Source organism: Pholis gunnellus (assembly GCF_910591455.1).
Source record: "Pholis gunnellus genome assembly, chromosome: 9".
Taxonomy (NCBI): domain Eukaryota; kingdom Metazoa; phylum Chordata; class Actinopteri; order Perciformes; family Pholidae; genus Pholis; species Pholis gunnellus.
Window position 1 is genome coordinate 19,949,778 of NC_136535.1, and position 22,305 is coordinate 19,972,082.

Sequence of the window (22,305 nt, forward strand, 5' to 3'; positions counted from 1 at the left end):
GAAGTATGTTGGAATAAAAATACTCATAGCATCATATATGTGCAAAACAATTAACTATAATATCCACAAGCTAAATAAATCTACAAGTGTAAAACATCAGAAATTATTCGGCAGTGATGATTGACTAAAATAATATAAATGTATTTATTTTGCTCATCTTTTCCATCGCATCAAAACAACATATGAGTGACGATATACTGTATATTGCAGTTTATTAAAGTTTTGTACAATATAGATTACATGTATTATCATACACACAGTTAATATCAGAAGACATCGTCAGTACACATGGTACAATATAACTGGCCGTGTACAGTACATCGTTGAATGCTTTAAGAAAATAAATACATAAGAGCAATACACTGTGACCAATAAGTAAAATCTACAACATGTTCTACAGTTTACGGCAATAATATATGTATACAATAAATACGTAATTGTTTGTGCTGGATTGAAAAACTGTATCAGACTCGTATTACAGGAATTGAAAAAGGGATCAAAGTAAGAATCGTGCAATACAAAACTAATTTACAAAAACAATCTTTTTGAAAAAAGTGACTAATTGCATATATTTGCAAATAAATTTCCTCTTCAGTAAACAAAGTCAGAAGAAATCCCCCAACATCTGTATATAATTCCACATTATTGCATCAGCTGACTGGCTGACAACCAGTCGCGCTATTGTGATGACAATGACAAACACACACTGAACTAGTTTTCCAACAAAACATTTGTCATTTGGATGCTACAAAATGAATTGTACATTTCACATTTAAATGCAATGTGTGCGAGCCTGCTCTTCATGTACACCAAACAAATCATGTCCACACTTTACTGAGGTAGAGAAACGTGCAGATCTCTGCAGTCCTTTAGTTATGCAGCACCACACACACACCTACTGTGTAACATTTGGCCCAAAATTGATGAGCTGTTTAGTTTTGCTAATGATCTAAATGAATGCCCAACAACTTGAAGTGCTCGTCATCAATGAGCCTATTTGTTCGGTTTTATTTTCGCTCCAGCTTTGTTGTCATCTATTTGTTTTGTGTGACTCTTTGAACAATCGCATTGAAGCTAATGAGAATAGAAAAAGTGTTGTAAAAATACATTTTTTTTCTTTTAATCTTCTGCGCTTTAAACAGACAGAAGAGAAAACACACCTTAAATGTGCAAACCAATCACTCATTACTCCAACAAGTCTTCGATAGCATCCCATTAATGTTCCTATTCTTAGATCCATCTGGAAATATGTTATCAAAAAGTCATGTCTCCGTCAAACAATGTGTTTGAATGTGTTGAAGATGTTACAAAAGTAAAGAGGACGCTATTACAAGAAAACAGTCACCGCTGAGCAAAACAATTACAGAGGCAGGTCATATTTTAGGAATATGTTTCACCGCATTTTGTAAAAAAAACAACAACGAACAGTGGCTTAAATAGGTCAATATTTAACAAATCTAACTTTAATTTTAAAATAATTTAGTTCTAAAATGGATATATATATATATATATATATATATAGAACATTTATATTAAGACTGTATTTAATTTTAAAAAAGGCACAAACGTGTTTCTCCAGAAAAAAGAAAAAAAAGCTTAGACCAAGAAATAGAAATGAGGTCATTATAAACCTGTAGATTAACTGTTTTTTAGGTGGAGGGATGGCCCCCTGCTGCTACCAACACATCTGGCTGAATAAATGTCAAACTAGAGTCTAGTGTTGTCATGTTTACATGTGTTCCTCTATTACTGTGCTCACACAAACTCTTGTGTTTCATGGCACTGAAATACCCAATCAGGTAAGAAACTTAAATCCCATACCCTGCGTGCTAGTATAATGTTGCAATCCTCTAACAGCAGTGTGGACCCTGTCAGAAACGTGTGAGTATAACAGGCACTTCATTCTACCTTAAAGCTTGCATTTGTGAAGAGACGTCTGGCATCTCCTCTGGGCGTGTGTGGTCCCCAAAACACGGTTATTCCATCCAAAACAAAATCAAGTAATCCCAGTGGGGAAATGTATCAAAAATGCCAGTATTATAGTATTATATATTTCGTTGAAGCTAACTCGCCTGCCTTGAGATAAAGACAGAAATGTCTCTAAAGTGATACTTAATTTAACTTGATCCCCCGGAGTTAAGACAAGTTGACCAGATCTTGTCTGTAGCGTTTCCTGTCTTATTACCACAGCAAACCACACGACAGTTGATCATCTTAACGGCATAAAATTAGGCTATAAAGGCGCGCTGGAATTGCCTGCTGGTATACCACAACAATGGCTGCTGGAACAATGCTTCTGCAAGGTCTCCGTTCTCTGAAGATGTTCTGATTTAAATCAATCCCCACAGAATGATGGAACAGAAATTGAAGACTGAGCAGTTCGTTCTTGACTTGGCGTGGAACTTGCCGGTGTCCTATAACAAGGACAGTTCTACTTCCTCACACAGCAGAGGCTCCACCTCCGGGACGCTGAGAAGTTTGCTGCTTTTAGCCGCGTAGTTCTTCCTGTACATGATGAACTGGGCGGTCACCTGACGTGGTTAAGGCTCAAACAGAAACAGAAAAGAGTTAAGCAGTATTATCTTCTCTTAAAAGGAATTCAGCGTAATAACCGATTCCAGTTTTCCCATGCAGGTATTATCAGAAGATAAGACAGATGCGAGTCATCGCGTGGCTGAACTTGTGATTTGAAGGATACAAAGAAGTCAAGTATGAGGACTCCCAGGCTGCCGATGAGCCAGGCCAGATGTTTGATGATGAAGGTCTGTTTGGAGCCCTTCAGCGCAGGCAGGACCACGATGACGCTAAACCCGTACGTCCCATTGCCCATCATGGCCAGGGCGAACAACATGTAAGAGGTGCCCTCTGTGGACTGTCGCTGGAACTAGAACAAATAGAGATTACAGTGTTTCGTTGATGGACCCAAACAGCAGGACTTGTAGCTATCATTCCCTTAGCGTACATTTGTCAAAGACAACAACACACACACACACACGCACAGTCAGAGAAAAAGGAAAAGATCTGGTCCTACAGGTTTAACACAAGCCAGGTGTTTCACTCACAACAAGGGATTTACTTTGTGTGTACTTGTGCTCCCAACAGATACAGACGACCGTAACAAGAATGTTGTTATTTTATCTTTTTTATCAACAAATCCCCTGAAGGGGTGTTGAACAACTATGAATTAATTCTACTAACACATACGGTGTTGTCTGTTGCATGGCTCTGGAACACAGAAAAGAAGAGACCACACAGATTTCTAGTTCATTCTAAACGTAGAAACTAACAACGGTGTCGTTCAGCACAAACAGCAGGAAGGATGTGAGTCTGAGAGCATCCGTCCAATATTGCGAAACCAAAGAAACATGTTAACCATTTTAACGTTGACTGAACAATGTTAGTAACCGGTTAATTATTACATGAGCTGGACCCAAACAATACCAGACAACCAGCTAGTGTTTGCCAGAGTAGTACTAAAGGTAATTAAAAATAACTTATATATATATATATTTATATGTGTTTATTTCACCAAACTGGATGACACTAACTTGCCACTAGGAACGATGTTGAGAAAAGGTTTTGGGCTTCCTGCTGAAAAAACAAGCACGTTTCAACTTGTGGGAATCTCCGCAGGGAAAATGCTTCTTAAATGATTTACAATAGTCGGGGTAAGAGTGTGTGTGTGTGGGTGTGTGTGTGTGTGCGTGAGTGTGCCATGAAGTTTCTCTGGCACCAGCGACACACCGAGACGATCCCCTCTGGTGATTAATATCTGCAGCCGAGCCAGGATGCTTCTCAAACACAACAGCGCCATTGTCTCTGACGTCTGGTTCCTATTTTGACACGCATACTGTTATTCGACCTCCCTCTTCAAAACACACTCACAGTCCCTGTTAATAACTAACTGACACATAATAAGTTCAGTTTAACCTGAGAAAGCTTTCCAAGATCTCCTGCCAGGAGGGCACTGCTCGCATGCGAACAGAACAAACTTCACATTGCAACTGAAATCACCTTCCAACACATTGCCACTTACATTTTTATAGAGCTGGGGGAAACGGGAGCTGAGGTAGAATATCGACGCCAGGTATCCACATACGTAGCCAGTGATTTCCACCGATCTCGAGGTAGATGCACTCTGGCAAAGGACGAGGACACAGAGAGAGGAAGAGAGAGGTGAAAGGGGGCAAAATGTACGCAAGAAACAGTACAGCCACAATCTCTAGTCAAAAGTGAATTAATGTGTCCAATCAACCTGAAACAATCTGGGAAAAAGCGACCCAAATTTGATTTACAAGCACCTTAATCTAAAATCCTACACACACACACACACACACACACGGATGCAAATATACACAGTAGATGGAACACAATCGACCTACCTGGGTGTCTAAAGTTGCACTATTGTCTACGATGAGTTTGGGTAAAGCCAGGAGAACTAATGTAGCAGCGCCACACCACATGAAGCACAGCCACTTCAACACAGGGCTTTCTAGAGCACTCACACAAAAACAAAGAACTGACAGTGAAGACGCGCAAATACACCCCCCCCCCCCCCCCCCCCCCCCCCCCCCCCCCCCCCACATCAGCTAACACTCCGATAGTGTCTCTAACGATTGTGTAACACTAGACAAAGTGCAACAGATATGAATCATTTCAATTTCCGCTATATTACCGGCATTAACAAAACAAAACAAAACTAATATGCATATATATATATATATATATATATATATATATATATATATATATATATATATATATATATATATGCAGGGCTGTGTGCAGTCCTGGATGAGTCTCAGCATGAGTCATGAGGAAGTTGTGTGCGTTTGGTTTCCGTGGTAAGAACTCATCATAAGTAAATAACACTCGGAACGGTATCTGTCATCTCTGAAGTTAGCAGGTTGTCATGCAATGCAAATTCAAAGTGTATTGAGTCAACAGCAGGAAATACTTCCTATACTTTTAACTCAATGTCAGGGCTTACTTCTGCTGGAGCTGTTCTTGATCTTGTAGTAGAGGAACTGCGAGATGAGAATCAGGTCGGTGAAGATGTAGAACACCACAGTGACTACCTGAGAGAGAGAGAGAGAGAGACATGGTGAAAAAGAAATAGTTGGTTCAAAACCCCAGAAACTTTGAGCCTTTGAAATGTGTTTCCATATAAAGATGCTGACAAAATGGTAAAAGTTATAGCACTATGTGTTCTTTAGTTCTTCTGACAGTTTCAAGCGCAGCTTTAGCAAAACAAATACAGATGTGTTCAAACACCTGCAGCAGAACGAAGGCCTGAACACAGCTCGTCTGAGACGTGGTAACTCACCGGCTTCAGGGACAAGAAAGCAAATTAAATATGACTACAACTGAGGTCTGCCAGGGACTAACGACACCAGGGTGGATGGAGTTCACAGCACAGACACATACACACTTCGGATGAGTGGCCATGTTTTGTGTTTACCTGAATAGGGAGCTGGCTGGTGAGGTAGCAGCCTGCAAAGCTGGTCACATCTCCACTGAAGAGGAAGAAAAGAAAGCCGAAGGACATGGCCTCTTCCACTTTACCATTCCGATAGGCCTCGTAGACCTGCCTATAGATGGATGGATGGATGGACAGATCAAAGATAGATGGATAGATGGATAGATGGGTGGATCATAGATGGATAGAGAGATGGATGAATAGATAGGATAAGATAAATCACAAGCACTTTCAACCAGATTACTGGGTTGCACTTCAAAAAAAGTAACACTTTAAATAATTTAGTTTAACATCACAGTCGTTGTGCTGAGGTTACTTACGGCAGAGTGGACAGCAGAAAGCAGAACATGGATATGAGACCAATCACCACGCTGCAGTACTCCCACACATTGTCCACGCACTCCTCCAACAGGTAGAGGATCCACGGCGTCCCGTTGACGCACACCGGCCGGCCCAGCGCCGGGGCCGTCCAGTTGGCCGCCACGTCCACACTCTTCCCGGGGAACCGCGCGGTGGCCATGGCGCTATGACAGGACCTGCAACGCAGCTGCAGGATCTGTCCTCCTCCTCCTCCTCCTCCTTCTCCTGCTGCTTCCAAATTGTGAGTAGATGTGTATTTACTCTGACAACAAAACCTAATCCCAAGGTAAACAAATCCGACACACCTATCTCACTTGGTAGATGCGTGAAGACTTGTTCTGTCATTTGACGAGTCTGTAAGAGAAACATCCCAGAAATCAGGTACAACACTGAACAACTGAGAAGTGTTACAACTGCTTTATAGTTAATCCCAAATTGGTAATTACGCCTTCAATTCGGGAAACTTGATTGCATATTTAAGGCCAATTCATTCAGTTTAGACACCGTCATTAAGGCTAATTTGCATAGAGGATGAGATGCTAACACATACATGATGGGATAAAATGTAGCTTCCGGTTACCGCTCAACTGACGAAATGGACTCCGTTATACCGCAGAGTGTTTACGGGTCTGCGTAGATGTTCCCCACCTTCTCGCACGTTTCCGTAAGCGATGTGTCTGGCCTTTGAAGAACATTATAGATTAGCTCCTAGCTTAATGTTTTCCATCGCTGGTGGTCTCTAAGAGACAAGACATCCTGAATGACATTACAACATCCGGTGAGGACTTTCAAAATAATATCCGTATAGACAGTTATTTCTATACCGATGCGCAGATTGACAATAATGAGCATATATCACGATTTGTTTGTAATTAATGGTGCTTTATTGTATACTGTCTCATTTGCAGAGATGTGCAAATATGATGCAAATCCATGCAGTACTGCTACAACGAACAGTTTTGCCAAATGTAATTAAAATTAGAGATGTAAAATATGGTATCTATTTTATGAATTCATTTTTGTTCAGTCTGATAATTCCGAAGTTTCAAAATACGTTGTTTTCTTTTGATAATGTGTATCCTTTATGTGTGTACTAGCCTCTTTGCAAGTATTTAAGGTGACAAATCCTTTGCTTTTATTTTGAAAGCAAAAGTCCTTATATGACTTGCGTTACCTTGTCGCGCCGGAAACTGCACACATACTTTCTAGCTTTTTTTTCCGATGGATGATGCCCGGGGAAATACCACCACCCAGAGCCGTGTCACTATCTCTGTATGCGGCTCTGCCACCACCTACTGATCACATGGACCTTTCATCAGGGCAATATTAAGTGAGTCAAATAAATACATAGATAATGTAATAGTTAAATAAATACAGCTAATTTACACTACTAGGCTGCACGTCGAATTAAAACTACAACAAAATGATGTACCTTCATGTTGGGCGTTAGATTCTTCTTGTATTAGCCTATTGGAATGATTCATTTAAACAATTGGACTGCTGCTACCTCTACTGCTACTGCTACTATCACTACCACCAATAATGATACTACTAGTTACAATAAAAATAACAATGTTTAATATGTTTAAGACATACAGTAGATTGTTGGCCGGGCTTGTATATCTGACACATGTAATATGACCTTTATTTATTTATATATATATATATATAGTCCCTGCCAGTAGATTCATTGAGGCACTCAAGCAAACATTAAACAGTATGTCTGAGCTGGGAAAAGAGATTAGGGATAACTTTGCTCTGGAATGCAGCCATGAAGTAATTAGGCCTCATTTGCCCCCCTCTCAATCCTCACTGTGGTACCACGCGCCCTTAAACGGCTCCTTGTAAACTCCGAGATATCATAAGTATTAGTTTGCGAAAAGAAGAGCAAAGTTCACCATGTAACAACAAGTTCAATTTAATTCCAATCAATACAGAATTGCTGCCACAGGAGAGTTACAGAAATTAAAAACGTGTGAATCAGAATCGGGTTTATTGAGGCCAGCTGCAGATGGGAAGAAACCTTTAATTGGTGCTGACTTTGATCATAGTTTTAGTTACAGGTGTAGGCCTATTTAATAAAATCCTAAAACTTGATCTAAATTCCCATGAAACCTGTTGAATTGGTATGTGTGTAACCAGCGGAGGAAAATCAATGTGCTACTTTGAAAGGTCTCAAATGTCCCGCCAGGTGTACTTCCTGTATTTCCACTTGTAGGCAGCACCACAACCTGTCCTCCCCCACCTCCATCCACCTGTTGAGCCGCGCGCCCTCGTCGACCGCACGATGGCGCGCTTTCCAATGGTGGACGACGAGGATGAATAAAAGGCTTGCTCCGTGGGAGAACTTGAAGCTGTGCAGGGGTAAATGTGTGTTGCTATGTGCCGCTTCGTACCGAGGTCTGGACTTACTGAACGAAGCTCTGCAATCCAGTGTCCGTGCGTCCTTCGTCCTGCACGGAGCAGGTAAGCTGTAGGTGTTAGGAATTAAATCAAGCTTTTGTTTTTTTTTTCTTGTTGCGTGGTATTCTGTCATTAGAGACACAAACCCGTTGTCTGGCTTAAGGCATGCATGCCACACCACACCACATTCCCTGGTGGTCGGGAAAGTTGACTGGATGAGGTGAAATCGTTCGTCAAAGCGCCGATGTGCCACAGTTCCTCCTCATCGCGCATCAAATGCGTTTTACGTGTGAGATCTAAATACGAGTACACAGCGGAGCACGCAGGTGGATGGGAGAGGTGTTTTCTGTGGGTTGTCGCCAAAAGGCACTGAATGCAATATAGGGTTACTTGTTAATTATTGCTTATGCGGACTACACATATTGCCCTCATACGATAAACGGTAGAGGTAAGATAAGTGCGGCTCAGACACATTATGGCACTTTTTATAGTGAAAAGTTGTAGGTTTGGCTGGAAACATTGAGGGATCTTGGGTAGTTATTTTAAACCCGTTTTACTTCCATTATTTCTCTTTTTCTCTCTCTCTCTCTGTCTCTCTCTCTTTCTCCCTTTTTCTCTCTCTGTCTCTTTCTCTCTCTCTTTCTCTCTCTCTCTCTCTCTCTCTCTTTCTCTCTCTCTCTCTGTGTTTCAGTTTAAATACAGAGGCATGTGTTTTTGGAGCTTGAAAGGCAAGTTCAGTCGCATTACTCACATTTAGTCTGCATTTCTTCTCGTAATGTGTGTGTGTGTGCGCATGTGTGTTTGCGCGCGCGCGTGTCTCTGTGCGTGGATATGTAGAGAGGAGGGACTCCTCAAGGTCAAGACTTCTGAGGCAGACATAGCTTGATGTTCCAGGAAAGGAGGAGACTGTCCTGATTATTTTCATGCATTATTTCTATAATAACGGATATTAAAATTCTCTTTTCACCTACATCGTGAAAGGAATTTACTTTGTATACAAGACTGTGGTATACTCCATTCAAAGGGTATTCAAAGAACATACGCATCCATGTAGCCTTACACCGGACTAATAGTCTTTAATTTGATTCATCATTTGACTTGGTTTCACAAAGCGTACCTATGTTATCTTGGAATGAGGAATTATTGGATGACTAAACTGTGTTTATGTGGAGTCATCTTCACATTTCCTCATTCTGATGGCTGATTAGGTTGCGTATATATATTTTTAGGGAAACAACTTGATTTATACATGTTTTCCTGGATATGCACTCTAATGCATAATAGGTTAAATCAATCCTCATACTCGCCCATGAGACAGGAAATCTAAGGTGGAGAATGCAAGATTTCTAAACTTAGAAACATATTAAACATGTATTGAGGATATTTGTACGCAGCTCACTTTTTTTTTTTTAAGAATGAGCTCCTCATATTTGATGCACTGAATTTATTCCTTTAAGCCGACACTCCTGGGTCAGACACGTATATATGCTGGAACCAGAACATGCTTCCGTTCAGCTCTCTTGAGTTTGGGCTCCTGAAGGCAACTAAATGAATAATGAATGCTTTAAAAAAATGTGCGCGTATGTTAGCTGGCTGAGTGTGGCGATAATGCACTTCTCCTCTCTGCTTTGGAAATCCTCTCAGCGGTCGAGAGTCTCACGGCGCAGCAGAGCCAAACTTGAGAGCAAAGAGGACCCCCCCCCCACTCCACACTTTTGGTTGGATTCAATGCTATTTGACACAGTTATGCCGACAGAGACTCAGACACACACACACACACACACACACACACACACACACACACACACGTACATCCACAAACACACGGGGAAGCCAATTCAAATCAGTCTATAAGGACCTTCTATTAGGCGGGGATTTTCTTTTAATGTTTTTTCCCTGCCTGGGACTGAAATTCATTTCACCTTGGAATTCAGCATGGTGGGTCCAAAAATATGTTTTTCTGTGACCAATCTGGGTTAAATCTGTGGCTTTATAAAGAAATCCTCTATACTTTATGTCTGATTCCCACACTGTAGCCTTTCAATAATAGCACTCCTTAGTAACTGAGCTGGAACGATACATTGATCAGTCCATCAGCAGGATAAAAGGCCACAAAGTCACATTGAACCGTTGTGAACTTACCTCCTTGGTATTCACAACATGTCTGCAGTAGGCAGTGTGACATCCATAAGTGGCACATTAAGTGTTCCTGTGGTCTGGTTCTGCTTTCTCTTATCGGATCCACAGCGATCTCTCAGGAGAGAAAGTGAGATATTCGCTCCTGGGCTTCACCCCTATTCTCAGTCTCTGTTTTCTCTCTCTGTCCCTCCATATTTCCCATTCTGTCTTTCTTTATCTCTCAGTGGCTTCGGTGTGTCTTTACAGTAGCTATTTTCTCCAGCTCCTGTCATACTGTAATTCCCAATCGTTGCTCGGCAGCTGCATAACTGCAGGGCATAAATAATGGAGGACTTTCCCTTTGTCCCACACACACACATGCACATATAATACAGTAGACTCATACATTATGCTCCTATATGAGAAACTTAGGCGGTCTATGATTCAAGAAGAGTTCTCTGCTATTTCCAGAGAAGTCCTCAGGGATCTCTTCTTAGTCCTCTTACTTATTCATGAAATTCATGGCATCAGTTACATAACTGATTGGCCCAGTTATAGGGAATAACTATAACGCAACAAGCCTTAAATCATACCATTAGTATAGTGGATCTCTGCTCAGGACGTGACGGGGAGCTATGACGGGAGACACAGTGTGGCATATTTCACCTGTTTGATGTGTGGCATAAAAGATATTTCTTTAGTTGTTGTCACACGGATACCAACTTTGGGACGTTATAGTGGACTGGGATGCCGAACAGGAGTCCTGGCTTTTGCTCTTTAAATCGAGCGAACACACTCCAGCATATAGTTCTGCACTATTCTCATGAACAAAGAAAACACATGCTTCTTGTTTACATCTTGTCAGAAATGAACAAAACAAACTTTTTTTGAGACAAAGTTAATATGCAATCTTTAGAGTAAATACATTATCAAACCCTGTGGCTCCAATAAGAGCAAACATTATCAGTGAAAGTTTAGAGGATGTTTTGTCAAATGGTTCCTGACTGCAAAATGAAGGCCAGTTGGGCATCTTTATCTTTGTCTCAATGGTGGGAGATGAGGAATTTAAAATGTTTTCTTTTCTTTTTTTTAAACATCTTTACACCAGCGTTCATGCAGCCTTTACTCCAAATCCCTTCCTCTCTATTCTTAAAATGTTTTGCATAAATGAAGACTGAAAGAAAGATGCTCAGTCAGATATGAAGCAGTAATGTGACGACAACAGTGGAATGCAGGTTTTTTTTTTCTTCAGTCTCTCCCTTTCACTCAGCTCCTTTCTAAAGTGTTTGTGTGAGTGTGTGTGTGTGTGTGTGTGTGTGTGTGTGTGTGTGTGTGTGTGTGTGTGTGTGTGTGATGTCTTGCAGGCCGAGCAGGTGCACATTACACAGAAGGATAGGGCCGACTGAGCAGAGGGAGGGAGGGACGGGGGAGGGAGCTCTGTCTTATAGGTCATACAAAAGAGCCAGTGTTTTCTCCCTCACTCTCTCGGAGCGCTGAGTGAAGACAGTAGAGGCAGCGGTGGAGAGAGAGAGAGAGAGAGAGAGAGAGAGAGAGAGAGAGAGAGAGAGAGGCCCTTCAGTCACATTGTCCTCACATAGCCCCCTCACCCTCTCACCCTCCACCCAGTGGCCCATACACAGCTCTCCTGAATTTGTAGAAGTATGACAGAACACACCAACAAGACGTAAAAAAGTAAAACTGCAACTCAAATGTGCTGTTCGGTTAATTGTGAAGTATTTAAAAAGTTAAGAATGTATCAGGAATAACAGGCGGGAACAAGCGACGGCAACTTTCTTCTACTGTGAACGTGTGTTTAAAGGCCGCATTCCTGAGCTTACTGAGCCGTAGCTGGGTGATTAATAGTAACTAGCTGATTGTTTAAGAACTGAAATTCCTCGGACCCATTTTTTTCCTCTGCTTTTACACACACACACACACACACACACACACTGGCACCCAGTCACTCAGACGGGCTGTGACATAGTGGGAGCAGGAAAGGATAAGTAAATAAACACAACAGTTCACTCGCCAGGAGAGTGAGGATGGCATGTGTACAGTGTACATGCTGTGTGTGTGTGTGTGTGTGTGTGTGAGAGAGTTATTGTGGGGCATTCAGGTAGAATAATGGAAGCTCAGTATGCGAGTTGTCTGCAGGTTACTCAGGGAATTCAGGACACAGAAACATTATCCACCTCTGGCTTTCTCTCTCTGGTTCTCTGTCAGCTCCTCTGTTGCTCTGTTGCTGTTCTCTCCCACTCTGAGTGTGTCCGACTCTCATTCCTCCTTTTCTCCAGGTGTCTCTTTTCTTCTTCTCTGTTGTCTCTCTCAGCTCCTCTATCTATCTATCTATCTATCTATCTCCCTCTGCATCTGTCTCTGCTTTCTTTCTGAATTACTTTCTGAATTTTGTTTGAATCATCACCTCTCTAAAAACATCATGAACTTTGTGAACGTAGGATTTATTGCAGGACCGCATTGTTGCAACAGGTGTGTCTAATAAACTCACAGTCTTGTTGCGTCAAGGTTCAAGAATACATGTATCCAATATACAAAAACATGCTGCAGGTTATTGATGTCTGCTACCCCTTCAACACACACATACTGTACCTCCAACCATGCACAGAAATAGCTCTCATTGTTGCTTGTACAAGGATAATAGATCTGTGTGTGTGTGTGTGTGTGGGACAGATAAATCGCTTTGCTCGGTGTTCATGGTCGTTTTGTTGTTTCGGCCCCAGCAGCCTGGCTCGGACCAATAAGAATTCCTGATGTGGTATCCTGGCAGTGGGCGGGTTTTCTATGGCCATCACCGACTTGGCAGGAGAGACGACGTTCTCCCGAGTGCTCCGCCTTGTGCCGTCCTTTGGTCTAGCGTTGGGCTCGTTCCAATGTGACTTTTCAGAGAAACGATGTGCGATGACGTCTGATCGTAGAGAAAAGCGGATGCAGCAAGAAGACAATGACACAGATACATATGCTTAGCTGCTCATCCTCTGAAAGGAAGCAGCAGACACACGGGGTGGCTGCTTTAAAGAACGTGTGTGTTTCCTACTGTGTGTGTGTGTGTGTGTGTGTGTGTGTGTGTGTACGTTTTATATGGGACGACAGATATGCTTTGTGTTGATTAAAACACACTTTTTGAAACAAGCGTACATAGATTGTGCATGCATATGTGTGTGTGTGTGTGTGTGTGTGTGTGTGTGTGTGCCCTTCCGCTGCCCCTCATAGTGTTTAATGTTTAATTGAGCATCACAGGAACAGTGATAATGGTTAACATAGTGCTTTTGAATTCCCTCAACGCTGCCTCCATTCATAAGACTTTAAGGCAGAGGACTGTTCATTCTCATTAAACCAATCTGCCATTGTAAATAAATATATAGTACTGTAATGAATACTGAACGGCATATTAACACTATAACAAATCAAATGATACATTTGAATGCATTCAAAACATTTAACCTTTGTGAAGATTGTTCACGTAAACACTGGTTTAGCCTTTTAGGCGACACGGGTCACACTTTTGATTTGAACCCAGCACAGTGTGGAATGTGCACTGGACTAATCAATACAACTTCAAACCACAGACGGTCACCCAAAATGTCACTGAGGCTGCACAGTTTAAGCAAACACCCCTGTGAAGTGGAAACTGTAGTCACACATTCCCAGAGTGCATGAATGCATGCCTGTGTGTGTGTGTGTGTGTGTGTGTGTGTATGTTGGTGTGTGTGTGTGTGTGTGTGTGTGTGCGCACCCCTGTAGGTATGTATGATTCTGTTGCTGATATGTCACACATTACCAAGAGTCATCTAGTTCACATCATTCACACTTCGATCTCTGAACCCGTCGGCTATCGGTCTGACGACAGAGAAGCCTCTGGGGTCAAGGGGCTGTGATTCTGGGGTTCCGGTGTAGCCAGAGAGTTTACAAGCTCATTTTAAACCGATAAAAAGCAACATCATCTTCAGACGAAAGCCAGTGGATTATGAGACTGCATTTCGGCCAATGCGTTCTGCCTCTTTGGTCTCCACGCGGACTGTTTACCTCAATTCAACCAAAGCCTGCTTAAACGTGATTGGTCGATAGTTCTCAGACTACAAACGGAAACCTAAGCGCTCCTGGTGCAAAACTCTTGTCCCGCTCAAAAGAGATTATTCACATTAGCTTGCACTTGGTGCACCTTTTTTAGAAAGACGAAAAGAAGGAGAGGAAAGCTGTAGGAAGGATGGATGAGGGGGAAGGACACTAGTAGGAGTGCTTGAGCAGATAAGATACTTCAAACGCTGTTGTTGAAAGTCATTTTCCCATGAAGTCTGTTAGAAAGTTACTTGGGATACATGCTCATTCAATGTGTTGCTTGAGAGTTAGATGAGAACACATACCACTCTCATGTCTGTTTGTTAAATATGAAGCTACGGCCAGCAGCATATTAGCTTGGGTTAGCTAAACACTGGAAGGGGGGGGGGGGGGCGGCTGGGCCATGGAAACAAAATTCAGTGGAGGTTCACTGTTTGTTTAATGAGTGCAAAAAAACGAAACGTGCAGGTTGTGGATTTGCAGGGGGTTGTATGCCGGAGTAGAGCAGTGACTTTATAAGGTATAAGACGGTATACAAGCGTATTTCCTCAAGTTAACTCCTGCTTTTCCTTTTAATATTGACTTACATCCACTTCTGTTAGGCTGTTTCTCTACAGCTTCTCTCACTGGCTCAAAATTGATTTTCTCATCCTCGGCTGCTCAATCTATTGCCGGCCAGAATATTAATATTTGTATACAAAATGAATATCCCAGCATTTAGTTGTCTTTGGTTAATTTATTCGTCTTCTCCCTCTCTCTCTCTCTCTCTCCTTCAGGGCTCTGCTGTAGAAAGACCTCTCCAGAATATGCCTTGTCTCCATGGTAACAGACCTCAGGCAGACCCGGGAAAACATCCACTCTAGTCCAACCTACCTGATCCTGGACGGTACTGAAGAGGATTTTAACACGCAATTTACACAATCAGTCATTCTTGAAATATTAGCAGTGTTCTTCGTTACTCCATGAAGTTATTTTGCCAATTCAAGTGCTTTCACAGGACTCTAATGTCATTTTAGAAGGTTCTACTCTTTTGGGATGACAATGCAAAATACTTTGCATTCCCTCTAAATGGTCCCCTAACACCAGGAGGAAAACTTTATTCAAAGGACAAAAAAATGTCCTGGATATATTCATTTGCAATTAAGGCTTAACTGGGCAGCACCAGTCCCCTTTACTGGTCTGACAGGAGTCCTAAACCAGGACCAGGATGCACCAGCTGTTCAGCCAGGTGCTGAGCCAGAGGGATCTGTCCAGAGCAGGGGACCTGTTTTCTCTGGAGGACACAGAGATCGAAGCCTGTCTGTCTCAGGCTCTGGACCAGATCAAGGCCATCTCCTGCTCACAGGTCAGTATGCAGAACCAACACACATAGATGTTAATTATCAAAATATGTTACAAGGGCAAATTGTCCGTTTGAATAATTATTCATGTTCTCATCCATAATTCATCGTTTTGTCCTTCATTCATCACCAATTGTGTGTCCTCTTACCGTCTGCCGGCTGACAGGACTATTTGACCAATGACAATGACCAGGCAGTGGTGGAGATTTGCATAACGCGGATCACCACGGCCATAAGGGAGACGGGCTCCATCGAGCAGCACAGCACGGCGCTGGTGGGGCTGTGGGAGTCGTGTCTCGAACATAACCTCACCCCGCAAGGTGAAAACACAGAGGACACGCCGCATACCAAGATAGCCTCGGACATCACCAGCTGTATCCTGCAGGTACACACACACACACACACACACGCACACGCACACACACTAGACATAGTTTTGCAGTGCTCTCTTTTTTTCGTTTGAAGCACAAACGCCACATACAGTACATACCTCTGCACACACACCTGTTGACACTTTGAAAAATGACTCTGTATAATGCGATACTTCAGCAGTGAATTTGCCAAACAGGGTTTTGGTCTGTTTTTAAAAAAAAGTAGTGGAGCATAGAAGCAGGTTTATGGTTCGTACCCACCTCTGGACGGGAGGATTTACCGTGCACTAACCTAAAAAATGACCACAGATATGTATCAGTGCACATCTTGCAGAGCAAGGTTGCCGGCATTGGAGTTAGCTAGTCAGGCACACACAAGTACAAATATGAAAACCACATACCAAGCCACATTGTTCAACTCATTGTCTGTCTGTCTGACAATGAGGATCCTGAAAACAGTCAAATCTAGAACACGATGAGACGAACATCACCTGAATGAAGTATTTAGATATTTTACTTAATTATAAATCGCAATATTGCAGTATATAAATTAACTCTATTACAAGTAAAACTCCTGTTTGAAAAAAATGAATATATATAAAATATATAATGGTACTACTAATACTATGTATGATATTGTTGAATTATTATTATTACTGATGCATTAATGAGCATAATACGTATTTTACTATTGTAGTGGGTTGAGGTGGAGCTAATTTGAACTATTTTAAATGCTGTTGGGTAATTTAATCTATAACAGGGTGTAATATTGTATAAGCCGATCTTATGTTTTGATAGAAGCCAGAGTATACCCGCCTACCAAGACACCGATATACCACCCTTGTCACAGGTTGAATATATGTCTATGAGTTCAAGCAATGAGTGATTTTCTCCTGTGTCATCTGTAAAACTGTTAGCGGCATGATGAGGTAAAACTGTCCTATATCGTGGGGGAATTTTGTAGAAATAATCAAAATTTAAGCAGCAAATCACAATGTTCAGGTCCTTTCTTTCTGCTCGAGAACCGCTGGTTTAAACCAACACTCCACGCAAAAATACTTTTTATTGTTTGGTGACATTTGTTTTACTTAATGCTGCAGCTAACAGGCTAATCATAGGCTTCAACTAAGACAGCAGGCTGAAAGGCATTTTGGGTATTTGGAAGTAAAAGTAGATTAGGAAGATTGAGGTAAAGTGGCTATACAAGTATGAATTAGAACAGCCATCCATCATGCAACATATTCGTTGGTGTTTTTTTTTGGTTCAAGAGCAAATATTCTTTATGTAATCACTGCTGAGGGTCTTTTAAAATGTAAATCTCAATCTTGCCTACTTTCCCCATCAGACCTCTGCTTCTAAAAGGCTTAAAGCAAAGGGACTCTCTCTCTCTCACTCACTCTCTCTCTCCCCCCTTCCTTTTCCTTCGGGAATGTGCTTAATTCCATCTTAATGAGACCGATTCTTGAGGGTAAGGCACATACACACACACACACACACACACACACACACACACACACACACACGTAGAGGTGAGACTAAAAGTTCTGACAGCTCTGACAGCAACTCCAGGCTCTGATGTCTAAAACTCTAAACTGTTATCAGGAAAGCACTTCTCTCTCTCGCTCTCTTTCATTCTCAATCTTTTTTCCTCTTGAGTTCATTCTACCTATTTGCCCTTTCTCCTCTTTCTTTCTTTCTCACCTTCTCTTACCCTCTGACTATCTTTATCTCTTCTATGATCTCTTCTACTCTTTTTGTCTTCCTGTCATTTTGACTCTACAGATGCACAAACGCTCTTCTTAACCCTCCACCGAGACTCCCACAGAGAGGAGCAAAAAGCAAGACTGCAGGAAGAAAGATTTTCATTAGCTCACTGCTTGTGCGCAACACACGCACACATTCATGAGCCCGCAGATTTCCGGCTTATGATGGCATCTACTGCTTCTGAATCTCTCTGATTAGATTAATTAAAAGAGAGAGACGGGACAGATAAATACATCTGTAAATCCATACATAAGGAACATGGGCTAAACATTTAATGTTATGTTTGGATTAAAATTAGGGCCTGTCAAATGAATATAATGTAAGGTAGATTGATAGATTGTGTGAAAAAACGCTTTTGGTGATACTTTGTCTGCACTTCCATCTAGTGGCTGAGTAGAGATGTGACAGACAAAGAGAGAGAAAGAGGACACATTTTAAACTCATCCGGGTTGAAAGGCATTCTGGGTATTCTGAAGCAGACGTAGATGAGGAAGGTTGAGTTTGAAATAAGTTGCTTAAAGATAAATTGTAACGTCCAAAGGGGATGCAGTTAACATTGCAGATGAATGATACATCCTGAAACATATCCAAAGGCACTGATGGTCTTAGAAATGTAAATCTAAACCTCTTCCTCCATCTTTCTGTGTCCTTGTCACAGACACACACACACTCACTCACAACCACACAGGCCTGATATCAGTCTGTCCTGTTGAGGGTGCTAGTGCATTTCAAATCCCTTTCCTCATTCTGCCTTCTGCAAACGTTCACAGGGACAAAACGTCTGCACGTGTCTGCATCCTCAAACACAACACACGCGGTACATGTGAGCGATTAAAACGTGTCTTAAAGCCTGTTTTTCATTTCTTTCTGGCACTCATTGTGCTGCTTGAGGAAAGTGCTACTCGTAGCTCCTGATTTTTGTTTGATGACTAAAAATCGATCTGACGCACAACTCACAGCAGTGAGGATATTTCCAGGTCACACTGTTTCACGTTTTGACAGGACACAGGCAGCTTTGCTTTTTTGACCATTGTAGATATAGAAAAAAAGGCCAACAATGTTAGGACAGGACCTTCCTTTTCATTATTGTTGCAAACCGAGGACTAGAGAGAGCTAGATCTCTTGAGCTTAAATAAAAGCCCTTAATAAATAAAAGCCTTAAATATAAGCCCCCGTGTCTCCTTCCTTTCCCTTGACTGTACGGTGAGTGCTGTCCTCTCAACCTCCTCTCTTCTTTTTGTCCCCTCAGAACTACAGTTGTCCCTCGGTCATGGTGCTGGCCGTCCCGGTAGCGGTGCGGTTCCTGCAGAGCGGCAACAGGGAGCTGAGCAGGAACATGTCCAGTTATCTCTCCCTGGCCGCTATCGCCAAGGCCGATCTGCTGGCTGAGCACACGGAGGCCATGACGCTCAGCGTGCTGGGAGGTAAGGACGCGCATACACTTGTTCATACACACAGAAGAGGATGCACGCATATTAACTCACGTGCACACAGCATATTTTAGACGTTGCTGTTACAAAGGGGTGGTGAGGGAGTTTTACCCTTTCAAATTCAATGCAATGCATTACAGTTCTTCTCCTTTCCTTAGTTTAGGCTGCTCCAGATAGATACAGACGAAATGTGTGTGTGTTGGGGGGGGGGGGGGGGGGGGGGGGGGTGCCTTTTGTAGGGACTATAAAGAGAAGGAGAGTCACAGAAAGAGCTTTGCAGGAGAATGAACATTAAGAGGATTTCATTACAGGCGTTGATGTATTTATTTAGCTGTTGATGGTTGACATGTGGGTTGGGCTTGTAGAAGTAGTGTTTATATGCTCTTACTGTGAGGGCTGCAACAATGGGATTAGCTGGTTTACTGGAGTGGAAAAATGAATTACTGTTGTAATCTGCTGTCGTCGTAGTAGCAAACCACAGTCTTATCCTATCATGAGCTGGTAGTGAATGCTTTTATAATGATTGCCAGCTCACCAGGGATAATAATGATGGTAAATAGCAGCTGCTGCAAATCATCTTTTTCCCCGATGGCCCTTTGATGCAGCATGGAAATTCATACGTAAGACGTAGTTATTGTGTGGAGAAAAGGACAACTGATGTTTCGTGTTGTGCACTTTCTTCTTTTTGTCTGTGTGATACGTTAATATTCTTTTTCAACTTGGTTGTATTTTGTCTACTTTACTGTTTGATTAAAACAAAAAACAACATGTTCATTGCTTTCATTGATTTGCCCCACAAAGACTTAAATTCCAAACAATTGAAGAAAATCAAATGTTTTTGACCAAATAATATGAATCCAGCTGAGGCACGTATCCTCTTAAGGTGGACTTGTCCTCAGGCATCGATCTGATCCGTACTGTCTTCAACTTCCCCTCTTATTGGTTAGAGAGGGAAACTGAGCTGACCTCTGGTCAGACGTTTAAGACAGCTATTCCCTGAAACCTGTTTTTCTGCCCTTTTAACGTGTTTTTTTTTTCAACACAGATGATTTTCAAGCTCATTAGTGTGGTGTAAGTGTGTAAAGTACCAGTTAGCACTGCCTGATGGAGATCTGTTTACACCTCAGGCTTGTACACACACACACACACACACACACACACACACGCTCCATTAATACGAGGTGGTTGCCATGCAGCGGTTCAGTTAAAAGAAAACAGTTTTCTTTGTCTAGAAATAATTTAGGTCTCATTATGTGTACATTATTCTGTGTACAGATGTACAGATGTGTTTTTCTCGCTTTTGGCAACATGCTGAACTATCACCTCACACGCACACACACACACACACACACACACACACACACACACACACACACACACACACACACACACACACACACACACACACTATCGCTTGGGGCTTATCGCCTCATGCAGCACCACAGTGAGGCTCCCACCACAGTGATGCTCCCACCGAGCACATTTTCTGCCAGCAGCTCAGCACATGAAACAGCTTAGCTCTCTGCTGTCTGGTTTATTATACAAGTGAAGTTTAGCCAGCGTTTGGGCTTAGAGCGTTTAATAGTTGAAAGACACTTTACACCTTTTGGTCATAAAACTGTGGCTGAAAATAGAGATACCCAGTGCCATGCCAACGGGGAAACAGAAATCAGGTGTTTCTCTGATTAGAGTTGCTATATGAGACTAATACGATTATTTTTTCACTTGAGTACTGTGTTGAAAACCTATGCCTGTCAACGTGGCTCACTGTTGAAGTCACATGTTGACGCTAAAGAAAGAAACACCACAGCTTCTTTCCAGAAAAACAACAAATCAAATCAAATCAGCTAACGCTATTTCTTTTTCTGGTGCATTTTGGAAGCTTTTTTTGAGAGACAAGGTACTCCGTTAACTATTTAACCATTAGTGATGCTGCGGAGCAACGTTTATACAAGCATGTCCATGTTTTGCTTGCATTGTGCAGAAAGACGAGGATGCACATGCAAGCGAGCACGAAGGTGACATGTCACTCACCGCATTATGCTGATGGGCTTTGGAAGGCTTATTGGAAGGAATATTTTAAGTTAAGTTTAACTAATTTAAAATATATTACACTCAACTGTAGTAGTTTGTTCAACTTCTTTGTTCCATCTGAGTAATATAATGAGCTATGCGCTCGGTGCTGGGCCAAAGTCAAACTCAGTTAATTTGATCGAATAGAGATGTAAATAAAGTCCCACGCGTGTATCAGTGTGTCATACCGATGCGTTTAATTTTGGATGTTTACAGTTTGTCGTCCACGTGCACGCGTCAAAGTCCTGTTGGTCAGCCGCTCAGGGGAGATACAGTCATATTGTTTGTCACTGAACTTGGACCTGGACATTTCTTTCCAATAGATTTATGACCTCCCCAAAGTCATCACAAAATATATCACACTTCAGCACACACGTGTGTTCACCAGCACACAGTGAAAGCTGGTCTTTCTTTGCGAGCTTAGAAAGGAACAGAAAAAGATTGGAGGGATAGACAGTGCTATGCAAATAGACACTAAAAAGCTTCCAGTGGCTGTGACCTGGCTGGACAGGGGATGATGAACTGATGGTTGGTCTTATGACATCTGGAATAACACGCACACACACATATACACAGTATATACTGAGAGAAATGATGAAAGTAAACAAGGCTTGCTTGAGGGCTTTCTTAAAGTAAGTTCAGATTTACGTTTCCTTTGGCAGTTTTTATTGCAACCTCGGCAGTTTCAAATGTTTACCCCCACTGCAACCCACCGCTGAGACTCTAAACATTTCAACCTCATGTTGCCTCTTTAAGCCTAGCTAGCCCCTACTTCTCTCCTCCCCTCTCAAACTGCAACATAAACACAACACAACATAAACACAAGACTACAAACACATGCCAAACTGCACACACACACACACACACACACAAAGCTTGTCGAAGTAAAAACA

The 22,305-nt window shown here is 42.0% G+C and overlaps 2 protein-coding genes across 2 annotated transcripts in view; one reads left to right on the forward strand and one right to left on the reverse strand.

The window, feature by feature from the left end:
- Window positions 1-195: 195 nt before the first annotated feature.
- LOC306701049 (lysosomal amino acid transporter 1 homolog) lies at window positions 196-6,555 on the reverse strand. The gene is made up of 8 exons (XM_079166275.1): window positions 6,390-6,555; window positions 5,800-6,193; window positions 5,462-5,591; window positions 4,991-5,078; window positions 4,383-4,492; window positions 4,037-4,138; window positions 2,699-2,884; window positions 196-2,531 (listed from the first exon to the last, which is right to left on the reverse strand). The coding sequence occupies exons 2-8, from the start codon at window positions 5,997-5,999 to the stop codon at window positions 2,415-2,417; spliced, it is 933 nt and encodes a 310-aa protein (XP_079022401.1). The 5' UTR covers window positions 6,000-6,193; window positions 6,390-6,555; the 3' UTR covers window positions 196-2,414.
- Window positions 6,556-15,641: 9,086 nt separating this feature from the next.
- The window catches only part of veph1 (ventricular zone expressed PH domain-containing 1), a gene marked incomplete at both ends in the record, with an annotated part of 55,540 nt that continues 48,876 nt past the window's right edge, over window positions 15,642-22,305 (forward strand). The window contains 3 exons of the mRNA XM_079166265.1: window positions 15,642-15,779; window positions 15,941-16,159; window positions 19,159-19,333. Of these exons, the coding sequence (XP_079022391.1) occupies window positions 15,642-15,779; window positions 15,941-16,159; window positions 19,159-19,333 (532 nt within the window). The remainder of the gene's footprint in view (window positions 15,780-15,940; window positions 16,160-19,158; window positions 19,334-22,305) is intronic.